At 40.3% G+C, this 21,973-nt stretch overlaps 1 protein-coding gene across 1 annotated transcript in view; it reads right to left on the reverse strand.

The window, feature by feature from the left end:
* The window catches only part of EPC2 (enhancer of polycomb 2), a 47,283-nt gene extending 30,511 nt beyond the window's left edge, over positions 1-16,772 (reverse strand). Inside the window, exon 1 of the mRNA XM_026697235.2 lies at positions 16,340-16,772. Within this exon, the coding sequence (XP_026553020.1) occupies positions 16,340-16,492 (153 nt within the window). The 5' untranslated portion in view covers positions 16,493-16,772. The remainder of the gene's footprint in view (positions 1-16,339) is intronic.
* Between the last annotated feature and the right edge of the window lie 5,201 nt (positions 16,773-21,973).

The raw sequence follows: 21,973 nt of genomic DNA on the forward strand, positions 1-21,973 counted from the left end.
CAAGAGATAATCTATTAATGGTGGTGCAGTGATCCAGTTCCAAAGGGGAAAAGGTGATTTGGAATACTGTGGATATAGTTAATGTAATACAGACCAAACCTCACTATATATTATAAAGCAGTGATGGCCAGTATGGGCTCCTGTCTTAGTCACTACCAGTTCAGTGGATGATTGCGTGTGCGTACATAACACATACGCACCTAATGCATATACACCTAACAAGCCAATCAGCTGAGAGGATGAAGAAACAAAAAGCTAGGAGCGATCCCCCGACTCTCCCATGTGGTCTTTTATCGTCTCAGCTGATTGTGGAGGGTTTTTTCCCCCTCCTCTCAGCTGATCAGAGGCTCCAGTAGTGATTTTTACTACCGGTGTGGTCAAACTGGGTCAAACCGGTAGCATAGCACCACTGGTGATGGCAAACCTATGGCACACGTGCCAGAGGTGGCAAGCAGAACCCTCTCAGTAGACACGTACACCATCACCAGCTGCTCTTCTGGTTTCTGGCACGCATGTGCATGCTGGCCAGCTGGACTTAGCAAGTGCTGGAGCACCAGAAAATAGTCCAAAAATGGCCAAAAAAGGCAGTTTTTTAGACCTTTTCCCAGCCTTTTTTTGGCCGCAAAATGGCCCGAAAATAGGCTCTGAAAATGACCAAAAAACAGGCATGCGTGCACTGGCCAGCTAGTCTTTGGTTTTCCAGTGCTCTGATATGCACATGCATGCATTCCGGTTTGGGCACTTGGTGCCAAAAAGCTTCACCATCACTGTAAAAGTATTAGTTAAGCAAATTATCATACAGGTAGAAATATATATTAACCACATTATAATATACTGTTTAATTTGTTCAATCTCAAAAAAAAATAAAGCTTTTTTTTTTAGCAAACCAAATAATCTGTCAATATAAGGCATTATAAATTCCAAGCACTAACATTTTACAAGGAACATTCCTGGTAGAGAATTCAGATTGAGAGGGTAATCATGTTCACAACTCTAAACAGTATGTTTATTCAGTGTTCAATGTATTAAACATGATATCATTGCTTTACCAAAATAAATGCATTTTAAGGCATGACAATTCTTCAAATATAGGAGACTAACTAGGTCAATTTTCTTGATGCTCCAATATCAATGCACATGCTATAACAGAAACTCTTAATAAAAATATTGGGCTAGGGTCATTTATTCAACTCACTGATCCAGCTAGGTTTCTGATATGGGACTTTGTTTGCTTTTATAATTCTGAATTTTACGCTTCCTTTTTATTCTACTTTAACCTTTTTTCAATAAATCTTAATTTTTGCCTTTCAAGCTGTCTTGATTTCCTTTTTCATCATTAAGGAAATATGTACCCCATCTTATCTATAAAGAGAAGGAATAGGAGGTATACGAATCATACCCCAGAGATTTCATGGTATGCAATTAACTATGCATGCATATGCACACTCACTTCTTTGCATGAGAAACATTATGGTAGCAGCTTCCTAAGATGTGCAACCCCTGCAAATAACACAACTATTTTAAAAATTCAAAAAAGAATGTTTAATATGTGAACCAACACACTGAATAACATTTGTTCTGAATGTTTTCCACAGCCCTATCAACCTTCTCTCTTACATACATAAGTCACTCTCAAACACATTAAATGCGTGCACCTACCATTTCTTCAAGCAGACGTAACAAAAAAAAAAGGAGAATTAAATGGAATTGAAGTAAAAGAAATGGACAGTAGGCTGCATGGAAAGAGAAAGCTGCCAACAAAACAGGATGGAGATGAAGTGAGAAAAAAAAGGAAAACTGGTATGAATGCAGACAAGAGAAAGGCACTGTATAAAAATAATAAAAAGAGTTAAATTAAGTATGCAATTCTTTCCAATCCATGACTACCATTTAAAAAACCCTTTGCTTTTTAGCAGCAGTTCCTGCATCTCATCTTTTCAAATGTTTATTCTGTTCTTCTCAGGAATGTAAGATGATCCCTTCCTTCCAATTAACAGACTATTAAAAAAACACCTTAAATGAAAGGTTACACCTGTAAGTATCAGTATTAGTAAATTCCACTGAGTTCTGTGTCTTATTCCCTGCTTCTACCCCGCGGCTTCAGGATGGCTGAGCACTGGTTTCCCTGGGCCTCTCTGCATGGCCGCTATGTCTCAGGATGACTGAGCACTAGCCCGCTTGCCGCTGCTTTGGGATAGCCAAGCGCCTGCCCACTTGTTCTTTTGGAGCCATGACAGCTTTCCTACTGCGCTGTCAAGTCACGGCTAACCCACTTGCTCATGGATTTGTCCTGGCTCGCTCTACTCACAGTTCCCTGATTTGTTATTTCCCTCCTTTGCGTTGTCTGTGTAATCCAAAGTGTGATTAATTTTCTCTTTCTCTGGAGCACTATCTCTGCACATCTTCTTTGATTGAAGACTGAGCAAAAACTGGGCATGCTCAGTAGGAGGAGGCGGGACTAAGCTTTGATTGATTCAGTCTTCAAGGAAGGAAGCAGAGACTACTCAGGCTTTGGACTCTCCGACTAGCACAACTGAGAATGGGTGTTGGTAAAACTTACCTGAGACGCCCCTTCTATAAACGCTGCAAGATTCTATGCCTAGGTTAAACGTATCCTACATCATCAAGCTGAGTCTGCCAAGCTGATTAAAGCCAGCCCTTGTTGCTAGGAACCCAGGTTTTGGTGAAGTAACTTGACAGATGTGGCGTGTTTCTGAAAAATAGAAAAATGAGAAGAACCCTCCCCAACCATGACAGATGGAACCAGGGTGGAGCTGGGCTCTCTTGCAGTGTGCATAGAAGGGGCGTGCATTTCAGGTAAGTGTTACCAACACCCATTCTCCTCCACACTGCTGTGAGAGTCCAGGTCCAGGACATACCAGAGCCAGCATGTCCTTGGGAGGATCTAAGTCTCATCCACATCCTCCGATTCCCGAAATACTTTTTTGGAGCACTCTCTTGCCAAATGCTGCCTCTGCGGAGGCAAAGGTGTCCAGTTTGTAGTGCTGGATAAATGGAGAGGGCGATGTCGAAATTGCCGCCTTACAGATTTCCTCTATGGAGGCCTGGGTAGCCCAAGCAGCTTATGTGGCCACACTCTTGGTTGAGTGAGCCGTCAGTCCTTTGAGCACTTGGAGAGATCAAGTCTCATAGGCTGTAGTGACACAAGCCCTTATCCATCTCCCCATCATGGATGGGGAAGCCTTGGTCCCTAAAGCAGGATGAAAGGACACACATAGCTTCCGTTTCACAAAAAGTTGCAGTCCATTTAATGTACATACGGAGAGCTCCATGTCCAGCGTATGCCATTTCTGTTCCAGCTCATAATGATTAGGGCAGAAGTCCGGTAGGACTAGTTCTTGTGCCCTGTGGAACCATGAATTAATTTTTGGAATAAAGGCGGGATCTGGGCGCAGCACCACTCTATTTTGATGTAAGATGCATAAGTCTTGTCTAACAGAAAGGGCTGCCAAATCTAACACTCTCCTGGATGACGTGACAGCCACCAGGAAGGACACCTTGAGAGTCAAGAAACGGAGACCCACCAATCTCAAAGGCTCAAATGGGGGTCCCATAAGGGCCATCTTTGAGAGGTCTCAAGTGGGATACCTATGGACTACCTGGGGATGCAGGTTTGAGACACCTTTCAAAAAATCTGCATACTGCTGGATGGCAAGACAGAAAGTCATAATTATCCCAAGTCAATACTGTAGAGGGGCATTTTTGCGCCCAGAAAGCTTCCCTGGGGCCCAGGAAGTCAAAAAAATGGAGCCGGGTGGGCACACAGCACCCACCCCCATGCTATTTTGGGGCCTTCTGGGCCTCAGGGAAGCCTCCTGAAAGAGGCATCTTTCCTCCCAGGAAGGCAAAAAACGGAGCAGGGGTGGGGTGGGGGGAGGTGCATCCCCTGGGCCTCAGAGAAGCCTCCTGGGCAAAGCAGTAAGACAGCGAGGGGAATCCCGGCACAGCTAATAATAGGAACAGCTGATTATCGGGAGGGAAAGAAAAAAGAAATACCTTAAGGAGTGACTGGGAGGGGGAGAACGCAGTCAGTTATGTCAGGCATGCATGCGATGTTGCGCATACGCGCTAAGGACTGACTGGGTGGGGAAGGGAGAGGTGGGCAGAGGGGGTCAGGGCCAGCCAGTGGCACTATTTGCCGGTTCTCCAAACTGCAGAGAATCATAATAACCGGTTCTATAGAACTGGTTCGAACTGGTAGAATCCCACCCCTGGTTTTACTAAGTCTTGTAGACTGTTGATGATCCGGAGGAAGATTTCTCAGGAGACCATGTTGATGACTGTCCCTAGGTGAAGAAGACGGGAGAAGATGGCTCTTGCCGCAATTTATAGAAAAGCTGTGCTCTTGCAGAATCCGAATTGTGGTTTGAAGGTCATTGTTGGCAGTGAGGGCCGAAGATGATTGTATGAGTATATTGTCTAAGTAACATTAGACCTTCACAGGTAGAGTACATAGAAACATCACTAATGCCACCAGAACCTTCATAAATACCCTGGGTGCTGATGAAAGGTCAAATGCCAGAGTGCGGTATTGGTAATGCTTGTAGCAAAATCAAAGGAACTGCCAATGATGGAGCCAGATCGGGAAATGGAGATATGCCTCCATAAAATTTATGGATGAGAGGAGGTTGCCCTCCCGGACACTCTCCAGGATAGTCTGGAGGGACTGCATCTTGAAGCATCTGTAGGGAATGAATCAGTTTAGGGACTTGTGGTCGAAAATTGCTCTCCACCCACCCCCGAAGCCTTTGGGACCATTGGTCCTCTGGAATCGCCTGGATGGCTTTTATGTCCACCAGGATGGCTGTTCTGACCCAGGCTTCATCAAACTTAATAAAACACCAACTGAATTTAAAAGTAAAACCTTTTTTAATGCAACACTGGGAATTACTTGTATTCCCAGCCAAAACTCGTTAGACAGTTCCTCCAGATAAGAGCACTCTTTTCAGTGCTGCAGAATGCTGCCAAGAAACAGAAGTCCAATTACTTAAGACTATAAACCGACAGGAGTTTCAGCAAAAACAAACCAAAGTTCACAGGGCTTCACTGAGGAATCAGAATCTAATGAACTTCACTGCTTCCTGCAAAGAACACGTCATTGAGGGCTGACTTTGATCCCTTATGGGAGGGGCAATCACCTTTTAGCCTTACCCAAGTCACCCTCGCTGCTTTAGCTGCTCTCTCCTTCTAGCAGCCCTGCACACATGCACACTGGGAACAGGCTTCCCTGGGTCCTCTGCTTTGCTGCTGCCAGACTCCAAAGGCAGCATCCCACTCTCAGATGGTCCTGGCCCCAATCCCTGCGAACCACAACAGCCTCCTCCACCTTGAAAGGGCCGCTTGTTAGAAAATTGTTGATGCCTGGCCGGACGCTCAGGTTGTTGCTCCTGCCGAGGAGGGAACACCTTCTGTCCACAAGAAAAGTGGGTGTTGGACTCCGTCTGAAAGGAAGACTGTCAGAAGTAAGGTGTCTGTCAAAATTCTGACCTCTTGAAAGACGATGGCAGAATCTTCCTTTTGTCCCTGGATTCCACAAGATATGATTCTAGGGCTTCCCCAAACAGGCTGTTGCTCGAACACAGGGAAAAGCAAGCTTCCATTTCCGTCGCAAGTCCGTCTGCCAATTCTGCAGCCACTGAAGACATCACGCTGCCACCGAATACGCCATCACTTTTGAAGCAAATTTCACAGGGTTCAAGATTGCATCTGCTGTGAACTCCGCTGCAGCGATGCTCTTATTTATGTCCTGGTGGGATCTGGTATCGCCAGGTGGCAAACAGTCCTGTAACGGATGTAGCCACTGCAGTGACGTCCTTGAAAAGAATGATGCTGCACTGGAGGCTCGGACCACCCAGGCCACAGTCTGTTCTGACCTCTTGTCAGCTTTTAGGACATCTTCCAGTTGCGCTGGTGTTCCAGATGTGGAGACAGAGACAACTATGGGGGCATCTACTAATGGAACCTGAAGGGCCTTGGCCAAGGAAGGGCCCACATTATAAAAACTGAAGTGGGGTGGGGCCCTGAACCTGGAGAGGTGTACTGGAAGTTCTAGAAATAGCTTGGGTGATGGGAGCACCTCAGCTTGAACAGTTGGGTCTAGAGAACAAGGAATTGCCCTGGGCTATGGGCTCCCCAGAGGGTTCTGCTGAAACTTCATCAGGACCCAGCTGAGCAGTATTTTGGGCTTTGTAAAGCAGAGACTTGAACAAGGAAGGTCTAAAAAAGACCTGTAAATGTAGGTTGTTCAGGTCTCAAACCTTCATCCTCTTAACAAATTGGAGTCTCTAACCTCCTCTTCCTCTTCCTCTTCCTCAGAGGAATGGCTCTGGTCAGATGGATCTATTGAACACTTATCTTCATAGTCCCCCCATTCAGAATAAATGGAAGGAAACTTTTGCTCAGGGAGTCTGGGCAACTCGGTCCTTTCAGGTGTGGCTCCCTGTTGAGGGAGAGGAGGGAAACATTCCAGACCCAAACCAGTAGGGCAAAGGAGTTGCTGAAATCTTTCAGCAATCCTGTCGAATGACCACTGAAACCACCTCTCTAATATACTCAAGCCTGTTACTTATAGGAGGTTCCACAGAGCATAGGCCAGCAGCTGTAGAGATAAAGGTTGGTTCCGCCCTCTGTCTATGGCTGCCCTGGGATGGATTATCATGAGGATTGGGTGCTTCTGAAACCCAGACAGTCTGCCTAAAACTACGGCCAGTTCCACTTAAGTTCTGAGGAAAAAAGGGCTCAGCAACTCCATCTGGAGAACAAGACTGTAGGTGATGACTGGAGCCTAGATCTCTCTCTCCGGCCCTGGATAGAGTTTGTGGGCAGGCCTGCAAATCATCAGATTGAGGAGACGGTTGGCTCCTCTCATGCATCTGCTCCAGGCTTCTAGCAAATTGTCTTTTCAAGGCCTCGAGTCTTCTCTTTTCAGCTTTAAATTGAATTTTTGAGGCCTTTTTCATAGCAAAGGCTTTGGCCTTAATCTTGGCCGCAGCTTCTTGCTTTGCTGAATGAGCCAGTTGTCTCTTCTTTCTGGATAGCCTCAGGGAAGTATTGCAAACATGGGCCTCCTCATGGTCTGGAAATATAGACTGGTCCTGTGCTTCCTCCATTTTATCAGGGCCTGACACTGAAGGTGCTGAAAGCAGCCTCACTGCAGGGCCTCCCTAACTTCTATGCCAGGCGAGTGATTTATACTGTAAGGCCTGAAGAAGTCCACTTGTAAGGCTGAAATAGTAATTCCACTGATAGGTACTCTGAAATAAGCGCCACAGCACCCAGCTGTTGAGCACAGCAAAGAAGTCTGTAATTAGCTGCGCAACAGCCCCGGAGTGGTGTGTGAACTTCGGCACAAGCCGAGGCTCTTACGCCAGTACTCAGAGGTGTCAAGGGCCAAGGGAACATCACCGGAGCCCTGTCACAGAAGGAGAGCAGCTCTACACGACGTTCCAGGCTCCACTGGATCCCCGGGAATCTCTGCAATGACTCTTGAGTTCTTTTCTTTCCATTTGCTGCTGATCACTATCTAGAGCTCTCAGAGTCACGTCTGCTCATGACAAGGAGCTGAATCGAAAGCTGGGTGCCTAGCAACAAGGGCTGGCTTTATCACCTTGGCAGACTCAGCTCGATAACCTAGGAGGAGGAGTCTTACCCGGACCTGGACTCTCGCAGCAGTGTGGAGGAAAATGACAAATTCTGTGATATGCAACATAGAAATAAAATGAAAAAAGTGTGTTAACTTGCTAATTCTAAGCATGTGAAAAGCAGTTAAAGGGGTAATTAGAAAGCAAACTATTGTGAATGAACAACTGTATTCATTTTTAAGTCAATTAAGAAAGTTTGAGTTTCCTCAGGTCAATTTCATCTGCATGAGTATACACACCTGCTTTACTTTGTCAGCAAATCTGGAAAAAAGGGTTGTCTGTGCTTGCACATACAGGCAGGTAAACCCAGGAACCCTGAAGCAACTGCACTGAACCTTCTGACAAAGCGATGCTGTGCTTGCCTCAACATTTTAAGGAAGAGTGCTTTAACTTGAACCAACATGCTTCTTTATATCTTTATAAGGCCTAGTAAATCCCACAAAAAAAACAGGTATAGAATGATGCCAAAAATTCTGGATCTTTGACCTTAGTTTTGCAGTGTCTCTAAAATAAAAATTAAGCTTTATAACAAACCATTAAATATAGGGATATTAAAAGTGGTTATGGAGAATGGTTAGCAGTAAATTTCTTCCTCTCCAAAGAATCTGCTGTTGCGCAGGTGTTAAAAGGGAAAATCACCAAAACTGGAGACCATTACTATGATTTGTACCAATTCTTACTTCAGACACAACTGGTATTCAGAGGATCCTCTCAGGGAAGGCTTTCTGATTACACCATTGGACTTGCAGCCAACCAGAGCTTCAGATACTATTCAAGGAACACTTTTTAAATGTATACTGTGATTCTTGTCAGATATAATTAACCTAACAGTAAAATATGGTAAGGAATATAAATGGAACAATTATGACTAAACAATAACAGTTTTTACTTTAAGTTGTTGTCACTAAGAAATTTCTGGTAGGTAAAGTAGCAAGTACTGTACAATTTCAAAACAACAATAACCACTAGGTATATTGTTGTTAGAGAGCAGAGATTTACTATGCCAAGTAACTAAGTTTTACTACACCAGATAAAGGAATACAAAAGAATATAGAAAGAATGGTTGGAATATAGATACAAAAGGGAATCTGCATCGCAACAGACTTCATTATTTACTCTCTTTTGCCTCCCTTTGGTTGCTGTCCATGCCAATGACAAGACCTAAATTTGGGGCATTTTTAAAAAATATTAAAGGGCAAAACAGATAGATGACTTACACCCCGAACACTGAACATTCTACTTATTTCCATTCAGTAACATCATGACATTATTCTCCTTGCAATTCTTATAGGATGTTGTTGTTTTTTCAAAGTACAACTACTACTACAAAATTTTGCCCATTTCATTCTTATGGGAATGGCGTTTTCCATGTTACAAATACCTTACATGTCTATATTACATTCTCTCTTCCCAAGCCTTCTCTCTTATTTTTCATAGGGACTAATATAAAATTTGTAATACCTATATATGGCATTAATATAGCTTGTATGTATACAATCTAAATGATACATTTTTGTTAAAAGCTCCTTGTAAACAGCAATGCTAATTTAGGACTCAACATTCACATTTAAAAGAATATACTTCATATTTTATTGTTCTATTTTATTTTCATTTCATTTAAACTTCCTTTTTATTCCTTCATTTTTTATGGGCATGAGCCACCAATCCCCTGACAAGATAGGTAGCAAATAAATATAATAATAATATTTCTCGAAGTGCTATTAAAGTTTTGTCACAATTTTAAATCACATTTCAAAAGTGATTTAAAGGAGCTTGGGTTAAAGAAATCATAATAAAAACACAAAATATTTGCTTATACAAGTTACTATAGCAGATGTCTTTAAAGTATTAGAATAAACTTACCTAATGTAAGCAAGAAACGCCTATAAAATATATTTGTGTGACTATTTCTTTTTTTTTTTCATTTTGAGGGGACAGTTTGTAGCTACAAATTACCAAAGAAAAAATGTATAATGTGCTGGGCAGAATATTTTCATTTTTGTTTTTAAGAAGGTAGTTCCTGATATACATCCTGATATATCTCCTTGGAAGAGGAAGGACAATGGGGGAAGCTACCACTGTATCTACATCACGAACATGTTTTGACCTAATGTGTATTAAACACACACAGGAATCATATAGCAATCTTAGAAATGTATCTAATTTTCATAACGAAAAATGAACAGGTAAGACTTAGAATCATAGGACTGGTAGGGCCTTTGAAGGTCTTAATAGTCCAACTTTCCTTTGTAACATAAATCACATTAGCTCTATTCAATGATATATTTCCTATGAAAGTATTTTAATCCAATGAACAGTTCTTTCACTGGAACAAGGGAGATAATTTTATATACTATATTTCTCCCATTTCAACAATGCCCAAATCTAATTTAAACCAATCAGAAGGTCACTATATGACTAATGATTTTTGTCAATTCTTGTTCCACTAATGGAAGATTCCCATCACTAAACGGCTTCCTAAGACACAGCCCCCCCACATACACACATTCTATCTCCAAGGTCTGATTCTCTATTTAGCTCAAGGGTATTATCAATTTAGACGTTCCCAAATATTGCCACTGGCTTTGTAACAATTTCATATTTTGTGCTGTGCAAAGATTTTATTTTCTTAATTCTTTGGGAAATAGAAATTTGAGACCTAACCAAGTCAACACAAACTGAGTTTGTCATAGAAGAGTTAACATACCAATATTATAAACCATGTGTTTGGCTGCAAACAAAGGATATTCGTAATATGTAAAAGCTAGGGACTGTGGCTACATCTACAGCACTGCACATTTACAATTTTAAAGAGAGCCTGGATGAGTACTGGATGCATTTTTGTAACACAGGAGCAAGAAATCTCTTTCCCAATTATTTAACTTTAGCACTTTACTCTTCAACATGTTTTGAGCGGGTGTACTTTCATTTGTTTGGTGTCCACTTTTATTACTCTTAGTTTGTCAGAACTATCTTCCTCTCGGAGTTTAAGACCAAAAAAAATCCTTCTGAAATTAAAATGACAGACTTTAGACTTTCCAAGTTGCTTCATTTCCACATACTGTTTTTGATGGTACTAAACAATGTATTTTAAAAGTATGATGACATTTAACAATTTGCAGCAGATTCTAATAATATTAAATTGCAATCTTGCAATTGTATTATATTACAATTTTCAGCTATTCTTATTTTTAATAGACAAATCTGTAATCATCTGCAAATTATTGTAGGAATAGGTTCCACTATATTCACTGGCACTTACTTCTGTAAAAATATGCACATATATTTGACTGTAATTACTTTAGATTTACCACTATTATTTTCTATAGAAATTGTATATGAAATGCTTCTATGTCGAGTACTGGCTTTTTCCTGTGTTTCAAAATTGAAAATGAAAATCTTTTAATCCAATCCACTGAAATAACTGAATTGAATCATTGGAACTACATTTCCATTACACTGGCATATTGACTTAGGCTACATTAAATGCACCAAAATCTTCCATAAGATACAATTCCTGTACAAGAAATAACCTCTGACTTCATACAGACAGATTGGCAGATGTCATATACCAGCAAAATTGTATATTGTAAATGTTGTAGATAGCCAGAGTGAGGGATTACTCACATAATGTTCTATTGGAAACAATGTGCAGGAGTTGAAGGCCAAATTTAACTTTACATTTTTTTTTGTCTGTGTTCATATAAGACACAGTGCCTGCAATGTTCATCTTTCTTCCACCTTTTCATAGTGAACCTAACTATGATTACTCAGTCCTATTTTCTGAATCAGCAACATATTGTATAGGCTACGTTGGTACAGTACATTGGCTCAAGTGTGATTGGCTGGAATAGGATTCAATTTATTGTACAGACATATTCATTTAATGAGATACTTTTAGTTTAAATCGTTTAATTTAGCTGAAACAGAAACTAAAAATGAAGTTCAAAGTTGTACACTCCTTTTTGCTGGCTTAGCTAATTCATCAGGTATCTACTGTACTGTATCAGTAAAATCAAGAAGGATCAGGTGATATTTTTTTTCATTTTCTTCAATCCAAAAAAAGAGAACAATGCATTGCAACAGCTTCTGAGAAGTTTCAGGAAATGATCAATGTAACATACTTTATAAATCTATGAAACACATTCTGTCTAAAATAAGTCAGCATATGCTTTTGACAGAAATGAATATGTTTATTTATATATTATATTTAAGCCCCAGGAATGTTAATAAAACTTTAATTTTTCATTTTAAACTAGTGTTTAACATGGAATTCCAATTCCAGTTAAGAGAACAGCCCTGATTAGCTATGGTACACATGTAACACATTCTGGTTAAACAAACAATGGAAGAAAGGGGACAACTGAATATTTTATGATGGCTCACTGAATGCTTTTAACAGATACTGAAATTAGAAAAGCTTTATTTCTATATGTGCCTGGGGCCCAGAAGCTAGCCTTCCTTTCCTTATCATCGTAATTCATTTTGGGCAGCTAGGAAGTAATTAAGGATGGAATAATGAGAGCCATGGATCTTCAGCTCTCCTATCAGGTCAGTTCTCAACTGAAAGGAATTCATGATTGGGATCTGGTTGGTTGATTGCAAAATCAGTGTCTGGATTTGCATAAAAACTTTTCCTAATTGTCTAACAAGGGGGGTATACCGTTTGTTTTTTAAATGTTGTAAAGCTTTTCGTGAGAAAAGGCTGCAGTTTTTAAGCTTTATTATACCTGTAGTTTTGTTATTTTGAGTAACACATCAATTTTGCCAAAATATAATTTCTATATTAGGAAAGTCCATGTTAAATTTCAGGCACATAATTAAGTGATACTTGTACAAAAGGAATTAATGATTTTTAAAAATTAATATGACCCTCCTAAAATGGAGTACTAGAAATGTCAAACTATTGATTTTTGTTTTCCGTCAAATCATTCCATTCAGTAAACAAGTTCATCTAACTAATGCAGTTCACAAAATACTGTTATGTTTATACAAGTTCTCACAGTGAGACCGAACAACAAAGTGGAATGAGTCATAAAACTAAGGATCTTCAATTTGGAAGATGCTGTGAGCAATTAACTAAACTACTGTAACAGATCAAGGTCACTTTGAATTGAAAGCAGGTGTTGGTCACAAAATCCAGTATCCCCTTCTTTCCCATAATTTTTTTTTTAAAGGGAGTTCTCTTCTGAAACACATCCAGGTTCTACAAATCAGATGGTTTTATGAGTTTGTGAAGATTTAAAAGCGGAAAACAGGGAGAATCAAATGTATTCACCCTGTTCTGACTAAATGAAATATCCTAATTTGTGAACTAAGCTTTGTTAAACTCAAGGCCACGTTCCCAGTTACTTCATAATAATCCCGTTTCATATTCTCCCTATTGTTAGGCCTATGAATATACTGTACATTATATGCACCATGTATTTTTCTCAAACAACAAAAAGAGCAAAACAAGCCAATGAGAATATAATCAAGCACAATACAACTAAGTTTTATGGAAAAAAATTAAAAATCCCTTCATTTGTTGCTTCCATACTGTTACCTAGAATAACAATAGCATTAGACATATATACCGCTTTAGTGTTTTATAGCCCTCTCTAAGTGGTTAAGTCAGTTATTGCCCACAACAATCTGGGTCTTCATTTTACCCACCTTGGAAGGATGGAAGCTTGGTGAGATTCGAACTGCCAAATTGCAGGAAGACGGCAATCAGCAGAAGTAGCCTGCAATACTGCACTCTAACCACTGTGGCTAAGAATAAGCTGCAATCCACAAAAGAAGCTCTGCTGGATGACACCAGATTGTCTTGGCTGTGTTTTTCATTGATGGAGAGCTATTTACAGGGGATCAGTTGCATTTTAAGAATCTCCCTGTTGAAGAAGCCACTCTCATGCAATCTTGCATTCAGTTCCCCACCATAATAACTTGGACATCCTTGGAAACTCCAAGTAATAGAATATGAAAGCTGTAATTCCTTGAGAAATTATTCCTACAAACTAGTACTGAAATACAGATTGCTCTGATAGCAGAAGGAATATATAAGTCATTATGACTAAAACATAAGTTTTGACACTCTCAGAATCTATTTAGACAACACCTCACTGAGGTCTAATGCCCAGCAGAGTAGACTTTTTTTTCTTTGCCATCTGACCCTGTTTTTTTTTATTGACAACTACTTGCAGTAGAAAGGCAGAACATTGGATAAGAATTCAATCATGTCTCGAGAAAGTTTCCATGACAATAAACATGACTGATTCAGTATTTACTTACTTTATATAATCTGTAAATTCATAGAGCTGTGATGGCGAACCTATGGCAAGCATGCCGGAAGTGGCACGCAGATCCATCTCTGCTGGCACGCGAGCCTTCACCCTGGCTCAGTTCCACTACACATGCGCAAGTGCTTCCCACCAGCCAGCTGATTGTCGGGTATCTGCCACACATGTGCACAGAGCGGGGCTCAAGTGGGACACATGTGCATATGTGCAGGGGGCAGGAGTGCGTGCATGTGCATTGCATTATGGGTGCAGGTACGTGTGTGCACATGCACGTGCACTTTCGGCACGTGACAACGAAAAGGTTAGCCATCACTGTCATAGAGTATTTAAAACAAAAATATGTTAAAATACTTCAGAATAAATGCTACATACTTTGGGAATACTTCTTAGTAAATATAATTAGAACTGACTATAATTTCCCAAATTCTCTCCTTATGATTTGGAAGTACTTTCCTGCAAAATTAATGAATTATGATGGAAATGTCAATTTGCATGCAATTATTAGTTTGTATACATTTCAAAGTAGTAAAAATGTTAGCATAAATTATGGGAATTTTATTTATATTGTTTTAAAATTACATCCATAGATAGATCACATTTTATATCTCGTTTAAGATGATACTGTTACATTTAACACAACTTTAGACTAGACAATTCCACTTTTTGCATATTACTTTTACATTTGAGTGATGTTATTTTGTTTTCAACTAATCTGTACAGTGAAAAATAAAATCAACAAAATGTGTAAATGTTACAGTTAGCTTTACAAACATACCTCTGACAAAAAAACTAGCACTGAATTAGCAACATTTAAGCACCACTTTAAAATTCATAATAAAAAAAGAAAACACAGTTAAGATGTAACTACAAGCTACCAATCAAGGACTAGAAAGCTGTCTATTTTAAAAGGCTAATGAGAAAGCCAATCATAAAGAAGTGCAGTCTTTGTTGTTGTTGACAACTCCAACCTCTGAAAAACCAATCAACTACAATGTGGGCTGGCAATGAGGCGGAGATATCTTTTCATTGAAGAATTTCCTGAGGACATTTACTATGAATTCTGTATGCACACGTTGCCCTTGTCATGAGCAATTTGTGTACAGCAAGCAAAAAATAAAATGATAGAATAGATAAAGTCCAGTTTTTAGGGCAAAGAATGCACTCTTTACCCAAGCAAGAGTACAGACAACAGCTATTTTCTTCAAATTGCACAACAGAGCATGGAGAATTACACATGCAGCTTTAAAATTAAATTCACAATGGGATCAAATGTGACCTATAGATTAGTACCATGTGTTTGCAGCAAATTATACTCAGTCATTAGAAATATCTTCGGAAAAGAGTTTGTTTCCACTTGTCAGTGACATCAGACAGGCTAGTCCCGTTAACTGATCTCAAGTTATAAGTCTATGGACACATAGTGGCCTTTAAAATATTTGCCCCTGAAATGTGTGAGTCTGTGCAATCCTAACCTAAATTTACCCCCCCTCCCCTTTAAGCATACATAAAGATTTCCGGATTGCCTAAGGAAAGAATTGCAATTAGAAAGCTTGTCTCGGGAGTGAAAATACAAACACCCTAGACGTGTCAAGTTTAACAGAGGTGAAGATTATACAGAAATTCAAGATGTTTTACTTTGCTTATACATTAGCCAAAACAACTGACAGCTTAAGCCCATTTCCCTAAAGCATGGTTTGGAAAAGCGTAAGAATGTCAGAGAAGAAAAAAAGGGAAAGGGGGGCTCGAAGTCCCAAAACAAAAGGGCACAACGTTATTTTATGAAAATGTAACGGGGACTCAAGACTTTGGCTCGCTTTCCCCAAACCTACGATTTGCCACTTTTATGCAGCCGAAGAGCTACCCCCACTGGCTGCTAAAGGAGCCGCCAGCTTCAAAACGAACCGGGGGGGGGGGGCAAAGCCTGTCATATGAAGAATTGAATCCCTTGAAGCAAGGACTCTCCTTCCACTAGGAACACTAGCGGTCCTCCAGGCCAAGTCGCAAAGGCCCGACTCAAAAACCGAAAACCCGACCGATCCTGGTTTAACAGCTCACAAGTTCCGGCAAGAGCGGCCGGCGCGCATACTCTTCCATTCAGGGACGCCTTTTGCGCTTCCTTCCAGTTACGCCAGCGTAAGGCCTCTCCCCCTCTTTCTCCCCCCGCTAATCAAAACACTTCGCGAGTCCTGGGCAAGCAAGATGGCGGAGCAAGGCCCCGCTTACGGCGACGGAGGAGAGTTTACGCTGCGCTCTTTACGCAGGCCCCATCGGGAACGTGCACCGCTGCGGCGGGAAGCGTGCGTAGCGGCGCTTAGTGAATGCCAATGGCCTATTTCCCGTGAGGGGAGGGGGACGTCTGATAAACAATGGTGGGCCCCCCCTGCGCGGCTCCCTTACCGATTCCTCCTCCTTTTCCATGCCCGTGGGCATCTGCGGCACGGCACGGTTGATGGAGACGCAGTCATTGAGGTCGGGCATGTCCTTGCCGCGGTAGATAGGCAGCGGTTTGGCGGCGTCTAGCGCCCGGGCTCGGAAGGAGAGTTTGCTCATTGTCTCCCCCTCACAATAACACCCCGGGGCCGGGCTGGGGGAGCTGGGGGGGCGAGGAGGACCCTCACTACGGCCTCACCGCCGCCTCCCAGCCGCTCCCGACCCCGGCCCGACACACCATGGAGAGCCCCGCCGCCCCGGAACAGCTCCTTCGAAGAGCCGCCCGCAGCCCTAGATCCGCGCCGGGGTCGCTCGATCCGCTCCCTGCGCCATGGCAAACATGGCGGACATTAACCAAAGCGGCCAGCGATCCCGGCAACCAACGCGAGAGCGGGGAACTGGTGTGGCGGGGGGAGAGAAGAGAGGAGAAGGAAGGGAGGGAGGGAGGGAGAGGCAGGCAGGCAGGCAGGCAGGCGGATGGGAGGGGGGACGATGGAGCGAGCTGGAAGGAGGGAGGGAGGGAGAGAAAGAAGGAGCCGAGGCGGCTGCGTGCGCACTGCCAGCCGGCAACCAGCGGCGAGCGAGACGTCTCCTTCTCTCCCCCGCCCGCGGCTTGGCTGCTGAGGAGAGAATGTCTCCCGTCCGTCCTGCACCCGAGCCTCACTGCGCGCATCCTACAGGGCACCAACAGACGCCCTCTCAGAGGGGAAGAAGCCGTGTCAGGGTCTCACTCCCGCCCCGAAGGTCTTGCACAGAAAGCTGCTCAGCCGCACACCTTGTCCTGTGGGAGGATGTTGGAGTGGGCTACGCCCAGCTCACCTTCACCACCACCACCACACGCCCCGTGTAAACTCTAGAGGTCGGCCGGAGTTTTTGGGCTCGGGCAAATCGCGGGTGGGCTAGTGGCTGAGTAAAGCTGGAAAAAGGGACCCGCGCCTCCGGTTTTGGAGGATGGAGTTCCTCCCGATTGACAGTAGCTCTGTAAAAAAGAGGCTTTGGGAAGAGTTTACCCTGTCCTAGGTACTACTTATCCCCTCTGCGGTGCTGCTTTTTCTTCTTCTTCAGAGTATTGCTGAATTAGCCAAGTAAACAAATACTCCAATTAAAGAAACTGCCAGAGTCATCAGTAAACAGCCCAACCATAGATAGGCAAGACACTAGAATATTGATTGATTGATTGATTGATTGTTTTGATTTGATTTGATTTGATTTGTAAATATAAACTGACAGCAAACCCACACACCTTACTAGCACTGAGGAGGTTGCCTAGTTTGGGTAATGAAACATCTGCAAGAAAACAAGCAAGTTCAGAGAGCACCAAGGACCTCCCTCATTTCAACCTACAAATATTCTTTACTGAACTAGCTAAGTCCTCAATTTGAAATTTGCTATCTATAATTCTTTTGGAGACCCAGAAATCGATATAAGTTTAGAAGGCACTGGCAACGGGGATATGCACAGGTAGTCCTCGACTTAACAACCACAATGGAGCCTGGTGTTTCTGTTGATAAATGAGACATTTGTTAACTGAATGTTGTCCCATTTTACGACCTTTCTTGCCACAGCTGTTAAGTGAAACACTGCAATTGTTAAGTTACTGGTAAAGCTGTTAACTGAATCTGGCTTCCCATTGACTGCTTGTCAGAGGATCACAAAAGGTGGCCACATATCTTTGGGACACTGCAAATGCATAAATATGAACCAGTTGCCAAGCGTCTGCATTTTGGTCATGTGACCATGGGGATACTGCAATGGTCATAAGTGTGAAAAACATAAGATTTTTTTTCAGTGCTGTTGTAACTTTGAATGGGACACTGATGTACACGTTATATGTAGAGGACTGTTTGTAATGTGATTTTAGGAGCTGTAGTGGGAACTTAGCCAATTATAAAGATTTGGATATATAAAGTATAGCCAAGCTCAGAGAACACCAAGGACTCTGCTATAGGTTATTCTGTAAAATATAAGGTAGCAAAAAAAATGGATGCCACAATGTATGTGCCCCAAGCGCATGTTGACAAAACATGCAGGTGACAGTACCTGGTTGAACATGCCTGAAGCTAAAACACAGAGACTTGATTGGGACTTGGATGACAGACCATCCAGTAACACCAGAGCCATAGGCTAGATTATGAACATGAAAAACCTCGTAAGGCAGGAGTGACCAATCACTTGGGTACTGTTGCTAAGAAAACAGCATGGTTGGATACATGTTGATAAAGGACTCATCAGAAATCACTCTGAACTCTCAAGTGTCTTTGAGAGAAGGAGCAGCAGTCAGTAAATAAACAAGGGGTTGAGCAAGTGTCTCTTCCAGATGGGAAAAAGATCTCAAGCTTTCAAAGTGTGGAGGATGTGAAGGAATAAAAGGGAGTAGAAACTTGGTATGAGGTGGAGATAGCAGACAAGGAGATACTTGAAATATTAGAGTCCAACAAATAAAAGAATTCTTTTTCACATAGTACATGGAATTGGCTGCAAAAGATATGAGCGTTGCCACCAGCATAGAAGGCTTTAGAAGATGATTAGATAAATTCCTGACGGATGAGGTTATTGATGGTAATACATTACACCAATGTCAGAAGCAGTATTCCACTAGATAAGAGTGACTAGGTTATTGTGCTTCTTGGAGCTTCCGCACTAGGCAGGCAAAGTAGAAATAACTGGTTGCCTGTTCAAGGTCTCCACAGTTCTCGATTCACAACCCATATTTGGTTGTGAAAAAGTAGATGACAACATGAATAAATGTATAATTATGATAAAATTAAAACTACTAGTGATTATTAGTTTGTATTTATTTAGCTGATATTTAAATTTTACATTTTATATTGTGATCTTGTATCTTCGTATGTGTGTGTGGCTGGCAAGAGCACAGTCACAGTTACTTAGTAGGTATGATGTGAATGGACACTGTTCTATTTTATAAAAATTCCAAATATATTCAGTAGGTACTGGATCACTGATGTCTCCTTTGTATATATTTACTATCAGGAAAACTCTTGAAATACAATTTAAAAATAAAACCTATGTTAGACAGAATATGCACCAATTTTAACCCTCCAGAATTTTGCTTGATGTTGACCAGCATTATTAAATCAGCTCACTGGTAATTTAAACATCACATGTGAACATGTGTTTGGTTAGTTTTCTACGGATCCCTTGCATGGCATATTTCTACTCAAATGTTTACATCCGATTAGGCAAAACATAGACCAAGATATTGACAAACAACTAGTCAAGTTGTGCTAGTTGTGCTTTGGTTTACAAATTCTACAGTTATCAGATCTCAACTGCAAAATGTAGATGGCCTGTTGATAGTGGCAAAGAATGAGTTTTCCATATCTGTCTGCTGCCATCTAAAGGTATCCAGGTTTTGGTAACCTTTTTCACATGCAAAGACTATTGATCTTTCAGTTTTTATTACCATCTTGCAGATATATTTCAACGGGAAGACTGTCTTTTTGCTCCTCAGAACAGCAGCTAATAAGAAATATCGCATTCTAATGGGAGACCTTTTTTATGCCACCGATATCCTTGATTTCAAAATTTTTGTATCAGTTTTCCTTGCTACAGTTCTGAATTATTCAAATTATAGAAGGACACCGCATCATGTCTAATATGCTGATTTAAGTGTGAAAGTGTGATTTAAGTGTCTAGAAGCAAGACTGTACAATGTAATTGTATAATATAAATCTAATAGTTACATATTAGATTACTAACTGTAATGTTTATATTTTCAGATTGAATATAATTATATAGAAGCATGTCAAACAATAGTAACAATAACCTAGGATGAGAACTAAAAGATATTGTCCAGCAGCAAAAAAAATTCAACCAATTTCATTATACTAATTAATTTCTTTATTAGACAAAAATATGTGTAAATTTGTTTGATCTTTATTCTATTGCACAAGCCAATATGACAACCAATCCAGAACAAATTCCTAAATAACTAAATTAACACAATGTTGTAATGTAAGTGACATAACCCTTATGTTCATACATAATTTGTGACTTTATTATAGTCCATCCTTTCTCTATTAGAATCACTATGTTTTGACACACATTCATGATTCCTTTACAATTTCCTAAATTATATTTAGTGGACATGTGGCACAACTGACATTTATATGAACATATGGGAATCAAAATAATACATATTCTCAGACAATAGCTATGCAAAACTTATCAACATATTACTTGAACAGCAGTGGTGAATTATTAGTTTCTGTTAAAGATTGCAAAAGTACATTCAGTTTTTAAAAGCTTACAATAATACCTGCATGAAGTACAATAAAGTACTTGGACAAGGTTTAGCAATATGGACAATGTATCCTGCACATATTGTATAATTATTGCTTAGGTTTTGCCAGGGGCATTGTTCTGTTTAACATTCAATGGAAGATCACTTAAATTGCAGTCCTTGGAATAAAATGTACGTAAAGTAGTTCATATAAACCTTATACTATACTATGGACCCATTCAATAGTTTGCGGCAAGTTACTGCCTCTAGGAAGAGATGAACTCTATGGGCAAGGAAGAATAAACTACTGTATAAAGCATCCTATACTGACCATTTGAAACTATTTTAGAGTAAGATTTATAGAGTCTGATTTAAATTATATATAAGAACGATAAGAAAATTAGTCTTTTAACATTCAGAGCAGATGATACCTGCAGAGTCTCTTGAGAAGCATATTATTCTTCTGCCACACATTTTGAAAAGGCACATTTCATAATTGGTTTCCTTTTTTCCCCTAATACTTTCTTTTTTAAAAAAATAAAAGTTTATGTTTTCACAAAATATAAAAATACAAATAAAATAAAAACAGCGTGGCCCCGGGTTATCACTTCTCCATACAGGCATAATACATATTATCTTATGCATTCTAATCCATATCTTATAACTATTTTCACATTTTTTTCAATAGCTTTTCCCTTTCTTTACTTCCTATAGCCTTATTTTAAATTATCTCATTCCTTTCTTAATTCAATCACATATCTTTTTCTAATTTTTAAAATCTTTCTAATCAATATTTTTATACTTTTGTCTGTCCTGTTTACAATTTCATATTATCTTTTCTCATAAAACAAATTTTCCCCTGTAATTACTAGATACTAATTTGTATCTTTTTTCAAAATCCTGTTTAAAAATTTAAGTTACTCCTTTACAGTTATAGCATTCATTTTCTAACCTCTATTTTATAACACATACCTATTTTCAATCGAATTCTGCTTGGTACATTCCCTTAAAAATATACACTAAATTCTTAAAAGAAAAAAGTATGTATATCTCATCTGCCATCATATATATATATATGCACCCTTGCACCCTTGCAGAATCCTCTCCGTGTGTGTGTGTGTGTGTGTGTGTATAACAATAGTAAATGGAATAATTATTCTATTCAAATACAGCTCTGCCATTAATATTAATAACAATCTTTTACATTTCTATTTCTTTTAACAAACATTACCTAGTAATATCAGTTGTCTTTCACTTTAATCATCTATATTTCATATTTTACTTATTACTATCTTTAAATAAAAAAACCAAACAATAGTTATTCACAGTAGTCAATAAAGTTATTATTCTTATTCAAG

The sequence above is a fragment of the Pseudonaja textilis genome, chromosome 1, assembly GCF_049901715.1.
Source record: "Pseudonaja textilis isolate UNSWEBS1 chromosome 1, rPseTex1.2, whole genome shotgun sequence".
Lineage (NCBI taxonomy): Eukaryota > Metazoa > Chordata > Lepidosauria > Squamata > Elapidae > Pseudonaja > Pseudonaja textilis.